The sequence below is a fragment of the Aegilops tauschii genome, chromosome 2 (assembly GCF_002575655.3).
Source record: "Aegilops tauschii subsp. strangulata cultivar AL8/78 chromosome 2, Aet v6.0, whole genome shotgun sequence".
In the NCBI taxonomy this organism is placed as follows: Eukaryota; Viridiplantae; Streptophyta; class Magnoliopsida; order Poales; family Poaceae; genus Aegilops; species Aegilops tauschii.
In genome coordinates, this window is record NC_053036.3 from 302,999,228 (window position 1) to 303,022,002 (window position 22,775).

General features: G+C 50.3%; 1 protein-coding gene across 1 annotated transcript in view; it reads left to right on the forward strand.

Annotated features, from left to right (window-relative positions):
* The window catches only part of LOC109782467 (protein YABBY 1), a 68,160-nt gene extending 45,612 nt beyond the window's left edge, over positions 1–22,548 (forward strand). Inside the window, exon 6 of the mRNA XM_045233012.2 lies at positions 22,067–22,548. Within this exon, the coding sequence (XP_045088947.1) occupies positions 22,067–22,132 (66 nt within the window). The 3' untranslated portion in view covers positions 22,133–22,548. The remainder of the gene's footprint in view (positions 1–22,066) is intronic.
* The last annotated feature ends 227 nt before the right edge of the window (positions 22,549–22,775 follow it).

Genomic DNA, 22,775 nt, shown 5'->3' on the forward strand with positions numbered 1-22,775 from the left:
CGGTACTACGGCTGGGGGCTACAGCGGTACTACCGCTGTGGAGCGGTACTGCCGCTTGTAGCACCCAAGCGGTACTACCGCTCCGGCCCGCGGTACTACCGCTCCGGCCCGCGGTACTACCGCTGGGACCAGAGAGGGCACACTGAGAGAGGGGAACGAGCTCATCAACGAAGCGGAAAGGCTTGGAGGGTGTGCAAAGGAAGTGTACGTGATGATTCCACCCTAGCCTTTCCAAAGCGGACCTCCTCTTGATAGTACGGTGATCCCTACGAAACTAGTCCACCAAACTAATTCGAAAGTACTACACCGTCTTCGCTTCAAACTCCGAGGGGAGGGAATCGTCTCGTGCCAAAGGATGAATCTCTGAAAAACTCAATGCACACGATTAGTCTGCAAAAGCATTGTCATCAATCACCAAAATATCTTAGGGATAAATATGCCCTTACAATCTCCCCCTTTTTGGTGGATTGATGACAATACGGGATTTGCACAAACGGGAAAAGACAAAGGACATAAGCAAACCCCCAAGTCTCTAAAATATAGACGGGCTCCCCCTAGACGTGTGCCATCAAGATAAGTGCTTTGGTCTGCACGACACACATACTAGGATCAACACTCCCCCTGTATTTTAGAGACCAACAACCTAAGCGTGATTCAAGAGAGCAGGATATATAACATAATAAGCATGCAACTCATGAGATACCAAAAGACTAGAGACATAGATAAATATATGATAAGGGATAAGGTAGCATATGTCTCACACCATATGACTGGAACTTAGGTCTCACGGAACACAAAACCAAACAAAGCACAAGGTAGCAAACACAATGAAAGCACAAAGACAAAGACACACTCGCAACACAACGACGCAAATCCCTAAACTCTCTCCCCCTTTGGCATCGAGACACCAAAAGGGGCAAAGAGCTAACCTACGGCTCCAGGTGAGAGCATGCTGAGGATCTCGAACATCAGGACTCTGCGTGATCATCTGCACCACCATCCTCGGCCGGAAACTACTCGGCATCTGAATCGGTCCACGGACAGTGCTGTTGGATCCACTCCTCCTCCTTAGTGATCTGACCCTTAGAGCCGCTGGTGACTGTCGCACCCAACAGACGCATAAGCTCCTTGTGACGTCCCCTTGCCTTCTTCTCAGCCACATGAGTAATGTACTGACCGTGAGACTCTATGCAGAACAGCTTCTTCATCTTGTGTTTGAGCTTCTTTGCCCAAGAGGGCTCTGCCGCAGAAAGCTCTGTCCCAGAAGGCACATAATCCTCCTCGTCATCATCGGCCTCATCCTCGCCCTCGGTCTCCATGGCAGCAGCAGAAGACGGAACCCCAGATGTAGGAACGGAGGTGCCCCAATTATCATTCTTCCTCAGACGCTTGATCTCATGAGAAACCAACTCCCAGTTTCCAGCTGCTCCGCGGGAAAGGAACGTCTCCAGGCCTTCTCAATGAGCAACATGATGAATGGACCATAGATCGGGCACTTGCGCTCAGAAATGGCAGTGAGAAGTTCAGACCACATAACATGAGAGATGTCCAGGGACTCGCCAGTGTTTGCTTCCTTCTCACACTGGCAGAAGAGAAGCATATCCACGAGATAGGAGTGAACCATATCCAGATTCCCGATGCGAGGAAAGAGGGTCTCTCGAAAGATACGATGAAGGATGTCCAGGTAGGCGGACAACTCATAGGTCTCCTTCTTAGTCACAGGGTGAACCTTCACAGTGTAGTAGGGCCAGAGGGCTTGCTTGTGAGTGGAGTTGACGTTGTGGTGAGGGCGAAAGCCAACAGGAGTCTCAAGCCCGCGATCTTCCACATGAAGTAACTCCATGAAGGCCTTCCACTTGACAGACAGTAACTTGCCATTTGTCATCCAGGTCAGAGTCCTTTCTTCATCAGTTCCAAGATGGACAGTAGCAAAGAACTGAGCCACCAAATCTGCATCAAAGTCCTTGTTGAACTGCATGATTCTGAGAATGTTGAGCTGAGTACACATCTGAAGAGCTTCACCAAAGTATTCGGGATCCTTCTCCATGGCATCCGTGTCGATGGAGCGAACATTAACAAAGAGATTCTTCTTGGCCTTGATCACATCAAAGTAGATGGCAAACTGAAAGCGGTTCCAGAACGGGCGGTTGACCAAACTGGGTTCTTGGTCTTCCGCATAGGGGTTGCGGCGACGCTTTGCCCAGAACTCCTTTGCAGACATCTCAGTCACAGTCTTGGCCCTTGGCTTCGGCTTGTTGGCAAGTTTCTTCTGACGTTGAGGATTAGCACTTGAGGAAGCACCCACTGGCGGCGGTGGAGCACTGGAGGAACCACCAGCAGACTCAGATGTGCGGTACTGCTTTGACGTTGAACGCCCGGGGTTGACACGGCGGACTTGCTGCTCAGGATGTTCATCACCTGGAACCAAACACACGAACAGAAAACCAACACGAAAGAAAAAAAGCGTAAGCCTCCAAACAAAACAACATGGATCAAACAAAGGTAGGGAATGATGGAATCTGGCAGACAGCGGTAGTACCGCTGGCCATAGGTGGCAGTACCGCCCAAGCGGTAGTACCGCCCCAGCGGGAGCGGTAGTACCGCGCAAGACGGGGAATCGGCAGTTCCTACTGCCGTGGTCAGATCCAGCACTACCGTACTGCCAAATTCAAAAATAATCCTACCAAAACTTAATCCACATAGTCTAGACGCCTTCTCCAAACTACTCAAGCCGAGATTTAGCCAAAAATCTAGAGATGCAACCACTATTGCCCCAAAAACACTAGATCTGAGAACTAGACAAAAAGAGAGAAAGAACGAGGGCAATACCGGCATCCATGGCAAGAGGACGAGGTGGGGATCGACTCCACCTAAGGGAATGGAGAGGGATGGCCCGAAGACGGCGGCCCGCCGGAGCCCTCCCGCGGCGAGGAGTCGCTGGAGAGAGGGAGAGGGACGAAGGGGTGGTGCGAATGGGTATGGGGGAGGAGAAACCTCCCCCTGCCCCGACATAACCCCCTGATCCCGCCCCCCAGCGGTAGTACCGCTCGGGTGGGCGGTAGTACCGCTTGTCCATATAAGCGGTAGTACCGCGCACCACCAGCGGTAGTACCGCCCAGCCAATACTCCAAAGACTAGACACAGAGGCTTAGCTCAAAAGAAGAGAGAAACAAACGGCAAGAAAAGAGAGCAAAACACACAGCAACAAAAGCATCAGCACGAGGACAAGAACCACACACCTCTACAAGAGAGGGCGGTGGCCGAGGCCACCTATGTTTGAGTCAATTGGTATGGCACCGCGAAGAATTATCCTTGGGCCCATGACCAAACCTCGTCTTTGAAGCACAATTACCATCAAAAATGGCTAATGTGAAAGAGTTGATCAATTTATGCATAATAAGGGGAGGGAGAGTTCATTAAGAGAACAACACTCCCCCTATGTCTATGCCTACACCTAAACAAGATAACAAGTCGAGTATGGTGGGGAGTGCAAGTGTTCAAGCAACATTGCTCGAATCAATGATATTTAGCTCATGCCTTAACTCGCGAAATCTTGCTTCATCCAATAGCTTCGTGAAAATATCTGCAAGGTTATCATGAGTGTTGACATAGTTGAGCTCGATCTCCCCTTGCCTAATATGATCCCGGATGAAGTGATACCGAATCTCAATATGCTTCGTCTTGAAGTGTTGCACCGGGTTGAGAGAAATCTTGATGGCACTTTCATTGTCACACCAAAGAGGCACTTTGTCACAAATGACACCGTAATCCTTTAAAGTTTGCCTCATCCATAAGAGTTGTGCACAACAACTCCCGGCCGCCACATACTCCGCTTCGGTGGACGAGAGAGACACACAACTTTGCTTTTTAGAAGACCAACTTACCAACGAGCAACCAAGAAATTGACACCCTCCGGAAGTGGACTTCCTATCCACTTTGTCTCCCGCCCAATCGGAGTCCGAATAACCTACAAGCTTGAAGTTTGCTCCTCTTGGGTACCATAAGCCAAAGTTTGGGGTATGAGCCAAATATCAAAAGATTCTCTTGACCGCCACAAAGTGGCTTTCCTTAGGTGCGGCTTGAAACCGTGCACAAATTCCCACACTCAACATGATATCTGGTCTAGATGCACAAAGGTAAAGTAATGAACCAATCATGGAGCGATATACCTTTTGATCCACTACTTTACCATTGGGATCGATGTCAAGTTGGCACTTGGTGGGCATTGGAGTGGACGCCGGCTTGACATCACTTAGCTTGAATCTCTTGAGCATGTCTTGAGTGTATTTGGCTTGGTTGATGAAGGTTCCTTCTCTTCTTTGCTTTACTTTGAAACCGAGAAAGAACTTCAACTCTCCCATGGAAGACATCTTGAACTTTGAGGTCATGAGTGCGGCAAATTCCTCATTGAAAGCTTTGTTAGGGGAACCAAAGATAATGTCATCAACATATAGTTGGCACACAAACAACTCCCCTTTGACCTTCTTAGTAAAAAGAGTGGGGTCGATTAGCCCAACTTCAAACCCACGATCTTGTAACAACTCGGTAAGGTGGTCATACCACGCACGTGGGGCTTGTTTAAGGCCATAGAGTGCCTTATCGAGTTGATACACATGATCGGGAAAGTAGGGATCCTCGAACCCGGGGGGTTGTTTGACATACACCAACTCATTAATAGGTCCATTAAGAAAATCACTCTTCACATCCATTTGTTGCAACTTAAAGTTGTGACGAGAAGCATAAGCAATCAACAAACGAATAGATTCAAGGCGAGCAACGGGAGCAAAGGTTTCACCGTAGTCGATACCCTCGACTTGGGAGTAGCCTTGTGCCACCAATTATGCCTTGTTGCGGATGATGGTCCCATGAGAATCTTGCTTGTTCTTGAATATCCACTTTGTTCCAATGACATTGTGGTTCCCCGTTGGCCTTGGCACTAATCTCCACACCTTGTTGTACTCGAAGTTGTTGAGTTCTTCATGCATGGCATTGAGCCAATCCGGATCTTCGAGAGCTTCATATACCTTTTGGGGTTCCACACAAGAGACAAACGCGTGATGTTCACAATAGTTTGCCAATTGTCTACGAGTGCTTACCCCCTTTTGAATGCTTCCAAGTACATTCTTCATGAGATGACCCTTGGTGGAGAGCTTGGAAGCAATCTTGGCGGCACGACGCTCCAATTCCTCCTCGGAGGTGAGTTGAGGAGCGGTCACTTGATCATCTTGAGCGCCGTCTTGAGCTTGTTCTTGATCTTGAACTTGCTCGGAGGAGAGAACTTGACCTTGGTCATTACTTGGTGTGTCTCCACCGTCTTGATCATGATTTTGCCCTTGGTCTTGTTCATGAGGTTGAGGGCCTTCACTTTTTTCTTCGGAAGCGTGTGGGCCTTGGGTTGGTGATGGCTCCACCTGAGTGGAGCATTGTCCTTCTCCTTCAGCCACAAGGGTTTCCTCAATGGGTAGGTTAAAACCAACACCCATTCTTCTTATGGCTTGAGGAGGAATTTCATCACCTACATCACAAGTGCCACTTTGCTCCACTTGGGAGCCGTTATTCTCATCAAACTCCACGTTACACGTCTCCTCAATAAGTCCTGTGGATTTATTGAGGACACGGTAAGCATGAGAGTTTGTAGCATAACCAACAAATATGCCCTCATATGCTCTAGCCTCAAATTTAGACAATCGAACAGCTTTCTTGAGAATGAAACACTTACACCCGAACACCCGAAAGTACTTGAGGTTGGGCTTGTTACCGGTGAGTATCTCATATGGAGTCTTGTTCAAGCCTTTGCGGAGGTAGAGCCGATTGGATGCATGACACGCGGTGTTGATGGCTTCGGCCCAAAAGTTGTATGGAGACTTGAACTCCGCCATCATGGTCCTTGCGGCATCCATCAACGTCCGGTTCTTCCTCTCCGCAACACCGTTTTGTTGAGGGGTGTAAGGTGCGGAATATTGATGCTTGATCCCCTCATCACTAAGAAACTCATCCAAGGTGTAGTTCTTGAACTCGGTGCCGTTGTCACTTCTTATTGTCAAGATCTTTGCATTGTGTTGACGTTGGGCTTCATTTGCAAAGTTAATGACGGTTTGTTGGGTCTCACTCTTCCTCTTGAAGAAATACACCCAAGTGTATCTTGAATAGTCATCCACAATTACCAAGCAATACTTTCTACCCCCAAGACTATCAAAGGATGGAGGTCCAAAGAGATCCAAATGAAGGAGCTCCAAAGGCCTCTTCGAGTAAATGAGAGTCGTGGGAGGGTGAGCCTTCTCATGAAGCTTTCCTTCGATACAAGCACTGCAAGCACGATCTTTAGCAAAACTAACGTTCGTTAGTCCACGGACATGGTCCCCCTTGAGAAGACTTTGCAAAGATCTCATATTGACATGGGCTAAACGGCGATGCCAAAGCCATCCCACGTCAACTTTAGCCATTAGGCATGTCGCGGTCTTAGTGGGTCGCTCCGAAAAGTTAATCACATAGAGATCGTTCTCGACATGCCCAACAAAGGCTACTTTAAGAGTCTTGCTCCACAAGAGGGCCACGGTATCAATATCAAAGAAAGTGGCAAAGCCCATGATAGCAAGTTGACGAACGGAAAGTAAATTGTATGCAAGGGACTCAACTAGCATGACCTTCTCGATCGTGAGATCATGAGAAATGACAACTTTGCCGAGTCCCAATACCTTAGAAGACGAGGCATCACCCCACTCGACATTGGTGGGCATAGATGGAATCTTGTGCACGTCCACCACCAAGTCCTTGCTTCCGGTCATATGATTTTTAGCTCCACTATCAAGCAACCATGATCCCCCACCGGAAGCAAACACCTACAAGAGATCAATGCTTGGTTTTAGGTACCCATTTTGTAATGGGTCCTTTGATGTTAGTAACAAGGGTCTTAGGAACCCAAATGGACCATTCAATATACTCATGAGGAGAACCAACAAATTTGGCATAAACATGCCCATCACTAGCATGGCATAACACATAAGAAGGATTAAAGTCGCCGGCTTTGTTGGATGGGGTGGTATTGCCCTTCTTGACACCGTCACCCTTCGCATTGTTCTTATTCTCCTTGGAAGCACCCTCTCCCTCCTTCACAAAAGTTTGCTTGAGAGGAGGAGGTCATTTGGTCTTGTCATTCTTCTTCTTGTTCTTGGGCTTGGGTGCGAACCCAATCCCCTCCTTGGCCACAACTTCCTTTTGGTTTCTCAAAAGGTCGTTGAGGTTCTTCTCACCTTGTATGCATGACACAAGGCCTTTCTCAAGTTGCTCCTTCAACTTAGCATTCTCCTCAACAAGGTGCACATGCTCACAACAAGGGTTAGTAGCATTTGCATTATCAATTAACACCATATGAGGAAAGGTGGCTTTCTCCTTAGTTAGCTTTACTTGGAGTTGATCATGAGACTCCTTGAGGCTAGCATGAACACCCTTCAAGACTTTGTGAGCCTTGTCGAGAATGTCAAACTCCTCTTTAAGTCTAGCAAGATCAACCCCAAGTTTTGCCTTCTCGGAATTTAGCACACGAGACACAACAAGAGCATGATCAAGATCTTTCTTTAACTTAGCATGATCATCGTTGTATGACTCCTCAAGAGCCAAACGAAGACCACGCTCTTCATCAAGAGCATTGGAAAGATCCGAAATCTCATCGGCATAGTCACGACTATGCCCCTCCATCTTAGAGATGGTATCTTCATGAGCCTCGATCATGTCATTGGCTTCACCAAGTTGTTCCAAGAGAGCAACGAAGTGCTTCTTGGATTTACCCTTGAGTTTACCCATAAAGGTCTCAAACTCATTTTCCTCCACATTTGTCCCCTCATGTCCATCAATGCTATCCGTCGAAGAAGGATGATTAATGATGGTAGTTTTGATGTTGGGGGTTACCTTGTTGGTGGCTTTAGCCATGAGGCGCTTGGCGGTGATGTTCTCATTGGGTGGGTTGAAGAGAGACACCCGTGGAGTCTTCGCAATGGCAACGGAGGCCATGGCAACCGACTCACCATCTTCATCATCATCATCATCCTCATTGTACTCTTCTTGTACCACCAATGCCTTGGGAGGAGTCTTCTTGGTGAAGTTGCTCTTGTTGGGGAACGACTTGGCCTTGTCCTTTCTAATGAGCTTGCCACCATTGTCTTCCCTCTTCTCGTAAGGGCACTCCGCAACAAAGTGGCTCACATTGCCACAATTGAAGCAAGTCCTCACTCGTTGCTTGCCCTTTGCGCCACTTGAATTTCTCTTGTTGAAGTTTGGCCTTGTGTTCTTCTTGCTCCAAAATTGCCTTGAAGCAAGAGCCATGTGTTCATGATAGGCATACTTCGTATCTTCGAGGTTGCCCTCCTCTTCTTCCTCTTCATCCTCTTCCTCCATACTAACCTTGGCCTTTAGAGCAAGGTTGGGCTTCTTTACTCTTTGAGAGCGAAGAACCGCATTGTCGGCGGTCTTGTCCAAGATGCTCATAGCAACAAACTCATCCAACACTTCACTTGATGACAAGGTGTGGAAGTCCGGCCTTTGACGAATTACGGAGGACATGGCTTTGTGGTAGGGCATCATTGCCTTGAGGAATTTGCGCTTGATCCAATTGTCATCCATGTCCTTACTTCCATGATCTCGGAGAGAGACCGCGAGTTTGGTTACTCTCCGAAAAAGCTCACGAGGTTCTTCATCTTCTTTCATTGCAAACTCGTCGGCTTCATCTTGCACCACTTCATAGTTGGAGCGTTGAATGCTTGCGCTTCCCCGATAGAGGGAAACAACTTGGAGCCAAGCATCTTTGGCCACGGTGTAAGGCCGGAGATGAGGAAGATCTTCGGGTGGGATTGCTTCTTGGATGATGAAGAGAGCATTCTCATTGAATTGATGATCCACAACTTCTCTAGGAGTGAAGTTACTTCGGTCATGCGGATAAAAACCTTCTTCAGTGATTCTCCAAAGGTTAGTGTTCACATGATTTAAATGACGCTTAAAACGATAGACCCAAGAATCAAAATCTACATTCTTCTCAATCTTAGGGGCCGGGCCGGCATGATTCAAATGAGTGGAAGGGAGCGGTCCACCATAGACAGGTGGAGGTTCCACATGGGCAAAGATGCCGGTCCCATTTTTACCACTAGAAGAAGGAGCTTTCTCGCTAGTAGCTTCCCCCTTGTCGGTGGTAGCATCCGTCACCTTATTAGCGGGATCACCCACTTTCAACCGTGCGGTGGAAAGTTTAAGCCCTTCTAAGAATTTATTAAACATGCTTTCGACCTCGGTCGTCATGGAGGTTTTCAATGTGTCCAACGCCACATTGAATCCCTCACGAGAGACCGCGGTTCCCCCATCTCCCGTAGACGAGACCGGATTCACACCGAAGTGCTCCTCCACACCGTCTACGACGTCAACCATACTCTTTGGACGGTAAAGTCCTTAAGAAAGAGACGAGGCTCTGATACCAATTGCAAGGATCGATATAGTTGACTAGAGGGGGGTGAATAGGCAACTAAAATTTTTTAGCTTTTCTTTACCAAATTAAACTTTGCATCAAAATAGGTTGTCTAGATATGCAACTAAGTGAGCAACCTATATGATGCAATGACAACAAGCACGCAAGCAAATAAGAGATATAACACGAGTAAGCTTGCGAAAGTAAAGGGACGAGATAACCAAGAGTGGAGCCGGTGAAGACGAGGATGTGTTACCGAAGTTCCTTCCTTTTGAGGGGAAGTACGTCTCCGTTGGAGCGGTGTGGAGGCACAATGCTCCCCAAGAAGCCACTAGGTCCACCGTATTCTCCTCACGCCCTCACACAATGCGAGATGCCGTGATTCCACTATTGGTGCCCTTGAAGGCGGCGACCGGACCTTTACAAACAAGGTTGGGGCAATCTCCACAACTTAATTGGAGGCTCCCAACGACACCACAAAGCTTCACCACAATGGACTATGGCTCCGCGGTGACCTCAACTGTCTAGGGTGCTCAAACACCCAAGAGTAACAAGATCCGCTAGGGATAAGTGGGGGAATCAAATTTCTCTTGGTGGAAGTGTAGATCGAGGCCTTCTCAATCAATCCCGAGAAAATCAACAAGTTTGATTGGCTAGGGAGAGAGATCAGGCGAAAATGGAGCTTGGAGCAACAATGGAGCTTTTGGGGGAAGAGGTGAGTCAACTTTGGGGAAGAAGACCCCCTTTTATAGTGGGGGAAGCAATCCAACCGTTACCCCCACTTCAGCCCCGCAGAGAGCGGTACTACCGCTTGGCCAGCGGTACTACCGCTTAGCCAGCGATACTACCGTTCCCTCTCATGGTACTGCCGCTGGGCCCAGAGCGGTACTACCGCGGTGGTCAGGGCGGTACTACCGCACTCGAGCGGTACTACCCCCCCCCCACTGCCGCGGCAAGTACCGTAAAACCCGACACGGAAAAAGACCCCTCGAATCGAGGCAGTACTAGCACGAAGCCGCAGCGGTACTACGGCTGGGGGCTACAGCGGTACTGCCGCTTGTAGCACCCAAGCGGTACTACCGCTCCGGCCCGCGGTACTACCGCTGGGACCAGAGAGGGCACACTGAGAGAGGGGAACGAGCTCATCAACGAAGCGGAAAGGCTCGGAGGGTGTGCAAAGGAAGTGTACGTGATGATTCCACCCTAGCCTTTCCAAAGCGGACCTCCTCTTGATAGTACGGTGATCCCTACGAAACTAGTCCACCAAACTAATTTGAAAGTACTACACCGTCTTCGCTTCAAACTCCGAGGGGAGGGAATCGTCTCGTGCCAAAGGATGAATCTCTGAAAAACTCAATGCACACGATTAGTCCGCAAAAGCATTGTCATCAATCACCAAAATATCTTAGGGATAAATATGCCCTTACAACCTCCCACCTCAACAGGCTTCGTCACGCACGGACTCACCATAGGGCTCACGGTATCAACTCGGTCACCCCAAAGCCTAGGCGGAGCCGAGAATGCCCCCAAGGAACCAAGCTGCAAGGTGCTCATCGGGACCGCACCAGTTGACCCAACAGGAGTAGTGTCACCAGAATCAGACAGACTAGAAGGCCCCTTGGCCGTATCATCATCACTCTTAGCAGTATCATCCTGGTTCCCCGGAGCACCTCCTCCCTCAGAGGTGTCCATGGGGTTATCATCCTCAAACTCACTGAAAAGGTTAGGATCCTCATACTCAACATCCAACTGATACAGAACGCCTTCATATGCCAAGGCACCACGTCTGGCAGGAACTCAATGTTAGCAACACTGACAAGTAGACGCGCCACCCCGTGAGCACGTGTGAACTGCATATCCACCTGCTAAGTCTTGCCAATCAACGAACCCAGGCTCCGTGTCACCAAAAAGCTGTCCAGTGGCTCAGATGGCGCCCCAGAGAAACGAACCCAAATCTGAGTTAACGGCGTGCCCTGCGGCTCCTTCTTTTTCCACTCATCAAACTACAACACAAAACTAGTGCCCATGACCTTGCTCATACCGAACTTGAGGATTCTCAACTGATCCTCCTTAGACGGGAAATCTACTTTATAAGTTGTATCTGTGAGCTTGAGCAACGACCACTGAAAATTACCCGGAGCGAGCTCCCTCAACTGCTGAATGATCTGCGCCTCGGTCAACGGTCCATGAACCACCTTCACCACACCGGGGAAGGAGGTCTCCACCGCGGGTGTCAAGGGTTCCACACTGGGAGACTCGAAAAGCATCAACTCCGAGCAGCAAACCCCGTATGTCTCAACGGAAGGTTTAGGCCCCAACATAAGAGGACACTCGGCAGCTGAATGTTTAGGTTTCCAGGACAAGTCACATAACTCCACAGTGCATTCAACCATAAAGTGTCCCGGTTCACCACAACGGAAACAGGTTAGCTTCTTCTTTTTAGTCGCCCACTTGGACACCTTGTCAACCTCGGACTTCTCCGTACCTTGCTCAGAAACAGAGTCTCCAGTCTGCATGGGCTCCGGCAACGTGACTGCAGCCGGTGCCTGAACCGTCTCCACCGCCACCTGCGGTAAAGCCGATCCACCGTCAGCCACCTCCGGCTCGGCAGAAGTCTTCAGGTGCTTTGGCGGAAAGTGACGCCGGTTCCCGCCCCGACCTTCACAGAAATGACCCTAGAAAGAGCGGTTATTAGGGCCAGCCGCACCCTCCACAAAGTTGCCGGGCGGCCCTTGAAAACCCTGGTTGGCATTGCCTTTGTCCACCCAAGCATAGCCACGGCCACCTCCGGTAGACGAAGAGCCCCGATGCAGACCAGAACCATAAGCATCATATCCATCATCGCCCCACTGGCCACGCGGAGGGTTACGATCATCGCCCGCAGATGCACCCGCCCGGCGGCCGATCGAGCCTTGGCCCGAGGCACCGCTACCACCCGCCATCTGCCTCGGCCACGGCTGTTGGGGCGGCGGCGGCTCGGCCCTAGGTGGCGGCGGCGTGGCTGCCCTAGGCTGGAGTTGTGGAGGCGCAGCCCTTAGCGGTTGGGGAAGGGCTGCCCTAGCCGGAGGCGGAGGAGGCGCCGCCCGAGGCGGCGGCGGAACCACCCGAGACGGAGGCGCCACCCGAGGCGGCGGCGGAGCCCCCCGAGGTGCAGGCGCCGCCCGCGCGGGAGCCGGCGCGGCAGTAGCCGCAGCCTGAGCAGCGGAGACCCCCGCAGCCCCGGTCGGGTTCCTCACCACCGGCGCGACCGGCGGCGGAGGTGGTTTTGGCGGCATCGCAGCCGGACAAAGTCCAGGTGGCAGGCGGCGGCCAACGCCGGCGATCCCCGGAGCAAGACGGCGCAAGGACACGGACGGAAAACCAGGCCTCCCGCGGCGGCGAACCCTAGCATGAACGGGGTGAGAGGAGGAGGGAGAACGTGCATGCGGGGGCGACCGACCCGAGGCCACCACATGCACGTCGCCCACACCCACCTCAATGCAGGCCTGGCCAGCCCCCTGGGCCTCTAGCCCAGTACTAGCCAAACCCACATCGCCATCGCTCGCTTGCGGCCCAACTATGCCCAAAAGCGAATTCAAACGCGCCGATCTAGCCTCCCGAATATCACGCGTACCGGTCACCACCGGCAATTGCTGCGACACCATCCGACCACCCTTCTTCTTTCTCCTAGCCACTCTCGTCTAGCACTCGGGACGAAAAAATCGGACAAGGTGATAGCCGGCGGCCCCTCCTTCGGCAACGGACCACTCCATGGTTTCACTTTCGACTTCTGCGAAGGAACCGGAGTACCGAGCGATAACGATTTCTTGCAACTCACCACAGGTTTAGTCACAGGGATAGATGTTACCAAGCCACTCGTAGATGGCGGCCGAACTGTCGGTTCCGGCAGATCCTCATCATCTTCATCGTCATCAGCAAGAATCCAGAAACGTCCCCCAAACCGCTGCGAAGGCTTGGGTCCATCGTCGTCCTCCGTAAGATCAACTACGGCAGTTTGTTCTTCGCAGTCCATGGGGACCTGCACACATTCAAGAACCTCGATATGGAAAAAATCAATCTTTAAATGCTTACCGATATCAAGCTCTTCGTCAATGTTGAGATGTCGTCCGGACAAAATTTCTCCTTCTTCATCTCGGATCGTCATCCAATGAGACGGGTGCGAGTAGATCAGGCCATTGATCCATCTCCCCACCTCTCGAGCATCTTCAAAATGCACGTACCATTTCGTAGGATTCAAAAAACCCCGATCCCGATCCTCCGTCGAGGGATCTCGACGAGAAGCCGGGGAAGAGGGCAGATCGAGCGCCGCCACGGGAGCCACCACGAGCGTCGGCCGCACCTCATCCAGAGGAAGAGGCGGATCCGGCGACAACCGCAGCGGTGGCTGAGGCGGAGTCGTCACTCCGCGAGGCGGATCAGCGGCGGTGAAATCCCCCCTCCGTCGGCCCCCAAGCCCTCCCCATCGGCTGGCAAGAGCGGCGGCGGTGGCTCTGGCTGGATCGGCGGTGGTGGAGACTCACGCCCGTCGCCCATCCTGATCTGCCTTGGCTCCATGCTTCTTGTTGAAAGACTGGATTGTGTGTGCTGAAAACCTCTACACCATCAGAGCCAACAAGAGAAGTGATGCAGTTATGTCTGTGCTGAACAAAGGCTAAAGCATGAAAAAAACTGAATTTTCACTGCCTAAAGTTACCCCATTAATCTTGCCCCTTTGCCGCCAATATTCCTTCTACTGTGAGAGCAATTTCTCCAAGTGAAGCTTGAGAGCCTTTCTAAAGGAGGATTCAAAAGGATATAAATCCCTGGATTGTTCTAAAGTATCCAGCATAGCAATCAGAGCATTGAGTGATATGATATCCTCTTTAAGATTGGAGAGTGTTTTGGTCCAGTTCTTCAAACTTTTTCGCAAGATTTTCATTTTTGCATTAATCCTCTTTGCTGCATCTGCATAGTGAATGCTTTGCTTCCAGACAGACTCAACCAAGGGTAAGAAGCTTTCATGATCCATCCACCAGTTTTCAAACCTAAACACATTGCTTATGGGCATGGAATTCTGGATAGAAATAATGCATGGTATATGATCAGATGTTGTCATTGCCATAGGAAAAGCCATAGTATTTGGATAGGAAATGGTCCAGGCACTAGATGTGAAAACCCAGTCTAGCTTCTCTAAGAGTGGGCTATCTTGCATGTTGCTCCAAATATATTTTCTCCCCTTCAATGGAATCTCAATCATACCCAGCTGGCTAATAGCAACATTAAAGTGCAACATGTTCGAAATTTTACCACCAGGTTTGTTTCTGTCATCAGGGTTCCTAATGAGATTGAAATCTCCTACCAGAAGCCAATCTGCATCATCTAGGATTTGAATTCCTTCTAACCATCCCAAGAATTATGTTTTCTTATCATCTTGACATGGAGCATAAACATTTGTTAGTGTCCAACAACTACCACACTTAGTAGATTGCAAACCAACTGAAATTGCATAGTTATTTTGAAATAAGATTTCCCTTTGAAGTGAGTAGAGTTCCAAACAATAAGTATTCCCCCAGACCGACCAATAGAAGGTGTGAAAGCAAAAGCATCAAACCGCGAGGGGCAAAAATTCCGGATGAAAGAAATATCAATAGTTTCCTTCTTAGTTTCCTGAAAAGATACTATGGAACAACCACTTTCAGAAATCTTATTCTGTATATGCAACCATTTTTCTGGGGAGTTAAGTCCTCTAATATTCCAGTTTAATACTTCCCAGTGTTGTTTAGTCATTAGAATGGACTTGATAAAACAAGGGACTGATTTCCCACTGACCACTGCCCCAATCCCACAGGGAAAGAGTGTCACTATCAACTGCCTGAACAGGACAAAATCCAAAACAACCAGGAACATGCAAGATATAAGCATACATCATAGCCTGGATTGGACCAGGCCTGCAAATATCAAGGGACTGAACATGTAAACTGGTCCACATAAGGATAGAGATATAATAACAGATCCACATAAGCATGTCCAAAAGCAAACTCCTTACAGAGTACTTAGAATATAAAAATAACATAAGAAACTTTTTCAGAAGAGCAAAGGCCCCCTCTTCACTTCTTCTTGGGCTTGACATTCTTGTGGTCATCCACATTCTTCTTGGTTGCCTTCTTTGCTTTCTTTGGCTGTGGTTGATCCTCAGCCAGACCAAACTTATCATAAAGATTTTTCACAATTTGCTTACTAAGGGGTGGCTCCACAGCAGAACAAGCCAGGCAGTTTTTATCAAAGCATGTTTTTCCCTTATAACCTTTATGAAGGTGCTTGAGCCTGTCACTCCTTCGCACCTATGATATAACCAGAGGTGTTTTAACATTCTTCTTTCGAGCATGAACCAGAGAAGTACTGAGCAACTCAACCTGAACAACTGGTGCAATCTTGGTGGCTTGAGGGGTGGAGAAGCCTCTACTAACTTGCTGACTAGCAGCCTGCAGAAAACATAATGGAGGTGAACTGGTTGGACATGTTGTGGGAAGCACAAACTGTCTAAGAGAACTAGCCGAGCAACATTGCCGAAAAATTTCGCACAGCTTGGACTTAAGAATGGACCTAGCCCAATCAAAATCCGCTGGTGATAATAGTTTTGCTGTGAAGAAATCCACCCACTGGGCAGGAACAGAAACATATGTCTGAGATGAGTCCATGGGACAGAAGAATTGCGCCCATGCTCTTTCCCCCTCCTGGGAAACCGAGATCGACAAAGCCAGATGTGAAAAGTCTGTTTGTCTCTAGTTGATCTTGATCTACTTCAGAAACAAATGTGTCCTGCTGTGCTGCAAAAGGGACCACCAACTCTGCTTGTGAGACAACAGGAGCATGTGGAGAGTCCTATGGTCCTCTTTCTCAATGATCTGAACCTCAGACTGGACAGTGACACATGGGACCGATTCGAGGCCTGAGAAGCATAGTCATGGTGTTCATGGGAGAGGAAGTATATGGTGTAGGGGTAGGAAGAGCAGCATAGTTAACCTGATCCTGAATAAAAACCATACCAAGCTGAATATTCTGAAAGAACGGGCCATTCTCTTGCTGGATTGAAACTTGGACTATATTCAGTGGTTGAACAATATCATTATTGGCAGCCCCTTCTGAGGAATGGCTAGAAGCTGAACTGATGGTGACAGTTAAATCACTGTCACTGTCAGCAATTGGAAGATTTAGATCAAAGGGTGCAACCACCTCTTCATCTCCAGGGATTAAGTGATTCTGGATTACAGGATTGAGCATTTCCTGCAGCTGTTCAAATTCCATCTCATCCAATTCATGCGGCTGCTGAAGATCATTGAGCTCAAGAAAATCATTGGGCACCGCATTATGGCCCTGAGCATTAGGCTGCTGATGATGTTCACCATGAATTCCCCATACATGTTGCAGGTTCTGACCAAACTGATTGTTCTGTGCTTGTGGTGCCCATCCTGGCCATAGCTCCACAGGTGGAGGAGCAGGGATCTCCTGTGGGGCAGGCATGGGATGTGGATCCCCCCCATAGGGTTCAGATCATCCTCATCCGCTGGCAGAGCACCCAATAAATTATGTCCTAGGATGATAATTGGTACAGACCAAGATTCAACTTGATTCTTATTGCACACGGAAACCATACAACTATGAGGGATTAAGGCAATATCCGCAACTAACACTTAACGACAACCCTGGTATAGTCACTTGCCATCTTATCCCACGTCTCAACTCTAGCAAAGTCTTTCAGGGCATCCTGGATGTGTTGTAGCTCCCACAAATCGACAGGAAAAGCAAGCAGAGCCAACCAGTAGACTTGATTATAAGTAAAACTGCGATGATTAATCCCCTCATTGTGCTTGACAAAACTAATGCTATGATTTTGAAACATATGTCGGCTATGATCCACAAGCCAATCTCTATCAGCGACAGAATCCAGTTGCACAAAAGCAGTACCAAGAGGACAGCGCTGTGTCATCTCCAACGAGAACTGCAGGTGATCCTCAAGAAAACCACGGAGAAAAGCCCGAACCTGACTGAACGGAACTTGAGCATGAGGAGCAGGAGTGATGGTGGCAATGGCGACATCCTCGTGCTTCGCCGATACTGGAGTAATTGACAAAAAACTACCACATTTCACATATCCGTCCCACAAAACTACCACATTTTGAAAACTGACCAAAAACTCCAGATTAGTGCTAATTTCGTGACAAAAAACTACCACTTCTGAAAAATAGCCGGTTTAGACGATTTAAACGTGTTTATGACAAGCGGAGCCCACTCGTCAGGGCTGACGTGGCGGCAAAGTCAACTCCGTTTATTTTGACCGTCAAGTTGACTGATGGGGCCCACGCGTCAGCATCACCTTCTTCTTCCTCCTCCTCTCTCTCTATGTGGCATTTCAACAAACACTACATGTGCACACATGGGGACGAGCTGCACCTGTGCCCACGCACGGCCACCGGCTGCAGCCGCGGCCACAGGCGACAAGTAGCAGCAGAGACCAATACGGCCATGAGAAGCAGCTTGCCCTGCCGCCCCCACCACTGCTGCTCCCCGGCGGCCCCTGCTGCCACGACGGTCACGAGAAGCCGAGAATGGCGTCGTGCCCGCCGGCGAGGGAGCAGGGTAGGAGGAACCAGGCGAGGAAGCGGAAGGAGTGGCTGAGCTGCGCGGTGTAGTCGGCGCGCACCTCGTCTGAGTCGTGGCGAGCGCGGGCGGCAGTGGTGCTCCGGCCATGGTGAGCATCAACGACGGCGGGAGCGCGGCAGTGGGCGGAGCTAGCAGGGCGTGGCTGGGCGCTGTCGGCAGGCGAGCGCGGCAGTGGGCGGAGCTAGCGGGGGGCTGGGCGCTGTCGGCAGGCGAGCGCGGCAGTGAGCGGAGCTAGCGGGGCGGGGCAGCAGCAGTGCATCAGTAGGCAGGGGCGCTGTCACTTAACAGGGAGCAGGGAGCAGGAGGAGGAGGAAGAAGGTCGCCGGTGCCACGGGCTGGCGCTGCTCACCGGCGTCGACGCGTCGGCACGGTGGTGCTGCCCGATGCACATAAGGTGCTTGTTGAAATGTCAAACAAGAAGGAGGGGAGGAAGAAGAAGGTTGATGATGACATGTGGGTCCCATTTGTCATAACGGTTAACTTCACGGTCAAAATAAACAGAGTTGACTTTGCTGTTGGTCCCACATGTCATAAACAGGTTTAAAATCATAAAAACGGTCATCAACTCAACTTGGTAGTTTTTTGTCACGAAATTAGCACTAATCTGGAGTTTTTGTTCAGTTTTCAAAATGTGGTAGTTCTGTGGAACGAATACATGAAATGTGGTAGTTTTTTTTCAATTACTCCCGATACTTGCGCACTGACGTGATACCGACACTATGTCGGCCGCCCGGCCACCTCCATCGCATTGTACCTACCCGGAAGGAAAGGTGTGGGATCGATGGGGTAGGCGGCCATGAGCGAATGCTGCGGCGGCACGGGGCAAGCAGAGGCGGCAACGTCAAGCTGAAGGGGGCTAGAAGGCGAAGCGGCAAGGGGGGAGGGCTCTATTTCCTTGGGGTAAATGCTGGCTGTCCTTTCTTTACCTCCCGTCTCATCCAGCAGTTTGGCAGGTAAGTGATTATTACCCAAAGAAAAGGATAAAAAATCATGTAGGGGATAACTACTAGTTGGTATATCATTTAAGTCCTGCGACCGGCCAAGGTTGAGATCGAGACATACCTTGTGTCGCGCTTGCCCAGGGGACAAATTCAAGTCCAAATCGAAACCTGCCTAATTTAAATGATTAACATGATTTGCCTGATTTGTGTCCAAAATAGTATGATTTTTTGCCTGTTTAGATGATCCACTGGGAGGCTTGGGATGAGCTTTAGGGACCCAAACTTGGTTGGTCTGGGATTGACCTTTCGAAGCAAAAAAGACTCGCAGTCTCGGCTGATGTGCCCTGGTTTCAGACAAATGCCAGGAGTAACAACCACCGGCGGGTGTGTCCGGGGCGTTACACTTGCGGACCGGGCTGAGCCGATGTGTTGGGCCATTCCAGTCTTTCAAATACTTATTGTTTTCCTTCATGAGCCGTGACATTCCTCTGAAGAACTGGCCTATCCAATCTGTCAAAAACTGAGACCCGTCCTGCTGTCATGTTAGCAGTATCCACCGTCACAGACTTAGCAGCCAAGTCCTACTGGAGTCGATCAAAAACCGAAGAGACTGGCACTGCAGAACCTTTCTCATGAGTGGGTGATTTGTCAGGGGCGAATAACTCCCCAAAAGCTTCTGGAGATAACTTTGCAGCTAATAAAACTTTGAGCTCTGTTTCCTCCTCCTTACTGAGGTAGTCCATGATCGAGCGAGGATGTGTGAGCCTGAAAAACTCCTGTATGGAGAATAAGTCAAAGCCGACAACAATTAGCCTGAATAAGTCCTCCTTTTTAGAAAGCCGAAAGCTTGTGTAAGAAAGATAGGCGCTTGACACTTGCAGACAAAGAGAGATTGACACGGTGGTGCGCTGCTCTCTATCAATGAAGCATTGTATTCTCCAGTCAGGTTCCTTCCCCGGGTGAACAAAACCCCCCATGGGTTGGCTTTGCCGGTTGAGGCCACGATTTTGGAGGTGTTGTTTTTGAGTTTTGGACCTCACCTCTTCGTTGGCAACGAGTAACAGTTTAGTGTACGAGTATATATGTCCAAATTTGGCATCGTCTTTGGATGGACAACATCGATTGTGGACTTCGTCGAGACTCACCAATGAGATATAGTGGTTTGCTTTGCAATAGGGGTCAGCCGACATTCCTTTCTTTGTTTATTATGTTGTCGAATATGCAGTTTCCACATGAAGCTAGTATATGATAGTTGGTTCGTTTTGACCTTGAAGGTGATGATCTGGTCGGAGTATCTACTTGTAGGGCCCCCCTCCCGCGGCTCCCGTGTCGTCCTCCTAGGGCGACTCGGGGCGACTAGGGTTTCCCCGCGCCGCCACCCCCTCCAGCCCCTCCTCCCCTTGCCGCCACCAGAGGTACGCCTGCCTAGGAGGCTGCCGATGAAGGTGGCGGCGAGGCTCTCCGTCGCTTCGTCCCTTGGCGAAGGACCCCGGACGCCGGGGCGGCGGCCCCGGACGGCGAGGCGGCGCTACCTTCACGGCAGGTGGCGGGCGTGGGATGCGGCGGACGGCCTCCTCGGCAGCTTGGGCAGCGAGGAGCCGGCAGGAGGTGGTCGTGGCGTGGGCTTCTTCCACTCCAGATCTGAAGGTCGGGCCTCTCTCCTCCTCTGCTCCACTCCCCCCTCTGGCCGTGTCAGATCTGTTGCTTTGGCAAGTAGATCCGGTGCCGGCGGGGTGTCGGTGGTATACGACTGCGTCTGGGGTAATCCCTTGGCCGGTTCTCCGGCCACGGCGGCGACGGCGCGCGCGCGCGTGGTTTTCTCCCTGGAGGCGCCGCTGAGGACCTGCTCTATCCACCCCCGTCCCAGATCCCGGGTGAAAGCTCAAAACCCGTCCCGGGGTTGGGCGGCGGCGGCGCCCTGCGCGCCGTTCTCTTCTTGGAGACGCCGCCTGGGGCTCTCTGGTTCTTCGGGAGAGTGGTAGTGAGATTGGAGAGCTCTCGTCGGCGGCGAGCCCAAGGGGTGATTTTTTTGTGTAGGGTGTGCGTTCCTGCAGGTGTATGCCTCGACGGAGTCTTGCTCTGCGGCGGCAAGGTCGTGGTTGTGCCATGTTCGGAGGGGGATAGGGTTCCCCGTCCTGTGGACAGCCGTGACGCCCACTGCAGATGCATCTCCCCCTGTGCGGTCACTGGAGCGACTCCTAGTGCTTCCACTTTTCGCCCCAGGTGCTCTGTTGTGCTTCTTCGACGATCCTCCTGGCAGCTTTCCTTCTGTTTCTCGGTGTCCAAGGAAGGGGGCAGTGCAGCGGATGTGGTGTGTCTTCGGTGTGGCGAGGACCGATTGTGTGCTTGCTCAGGTGTGTCGGCCGACGCTTGCTCTAGCTCTCGGGTGAGCTCCCAACGATCCGATGGTACGGCGCCTTCGAGCCTAGGCGAGAGGATAGGGTTCCTCTTCGGCGTTGGAAGACAAGTGTTTGTTTTCGTCCGATGCTACATGGTCAGGCGACCCTCGGTGCTTCCATGCTACTGATTGCTCCTCGATGCTTCTTTGTTTTCCTGTATCTGGTCCCGGGTGCAGCGGGCTTCGACATTACTTGCAGGATTTTCTCGTGTGTTGTCTTGGTGTGCAGTAGTGGGCGTTGCGTTGTTAGCTGTTCAGTCAGCTCTCATGTATCTTTCGGTCGCTCATGCTTGGTGACCTTGTGTAATCCTGGCCGGTTGATGGCTTTGTTAATTCAAAGCCGGGCTCTTCTTGAGCCTTCGTTCCAAAAAGGTGATGATCTGGTCCATGATCTTCATGTTTTTGTTGGTTCTTTAGCATTTAGCCGTACACTACTTGTGCACAACTTGATGCTTGACATTGTGTTTGTTTAACCAATAATACAGTAGGATCTGTTGGTGAACCCGCGCTGCTGATTTTTCATGTTTAATTTCATTTAATAATTTGATCTGGCTTAATTGTAATTTTTTTAATACTAGCGCTTAATTTACACTATCAAATATGACATTAATTTGTGTGGGTTTGCGTGCATGTTTGCAGTGGGCCCATCTTCCTCGGCTGCACTTCGGCCTGAGCGTTGCCGACGGCGGCGGCGGTGCCAATTAGCTCCAATCAAGACCACGCATGCATGCAGAAGACGATGGTTCGTGCAATCGACACCGTGTGTTCACGTTCATCGTTCTCCATCGTCGTATAGCTATCTGTTTATGCATGTGTGTGCATGCATGCATGCTCTGTCACGTATCGTGCGTGTGCCTAATTAAGTCTAAGTTGCTACTACATGATTCATGCCATCGATCGATCTCTGGACTATTGCATGTCGATCCTGCGTAGATTTAGATCCTACGCTTAATAAATGGACAGGAGTGTGTTTAATTATTGTTTTATTAGATGTACTATCATGGTGTTGTGGATAAAGACTTGATGCGCTGATAATGATGTCTGTCTTTTTCTTCAAAAAGTTAAGACTTTGTCCTCTAGACGGTAAAGGAGGTCTTTGCCGTCTGCTTTTAAAAAACAAACGATAAAGAACTCGCTAATGGCAAAGATCCTATTTGTCATCACTGTAACGGCCCACCCACCCTCCCTCTTAGTCGTCGTCTGCTAGCAGACGGTAAAGAGGTTACTACCTAACGGCTAACGGCCCACCCCCCACTCCTCCTCCTCCTCCTCTCTCTCTCTTCTTTCTCTGCCTCCATCTCTCTCCACCCCGACCCCCACCGCAGCCGCCGCCCCCGACCCCCACCGC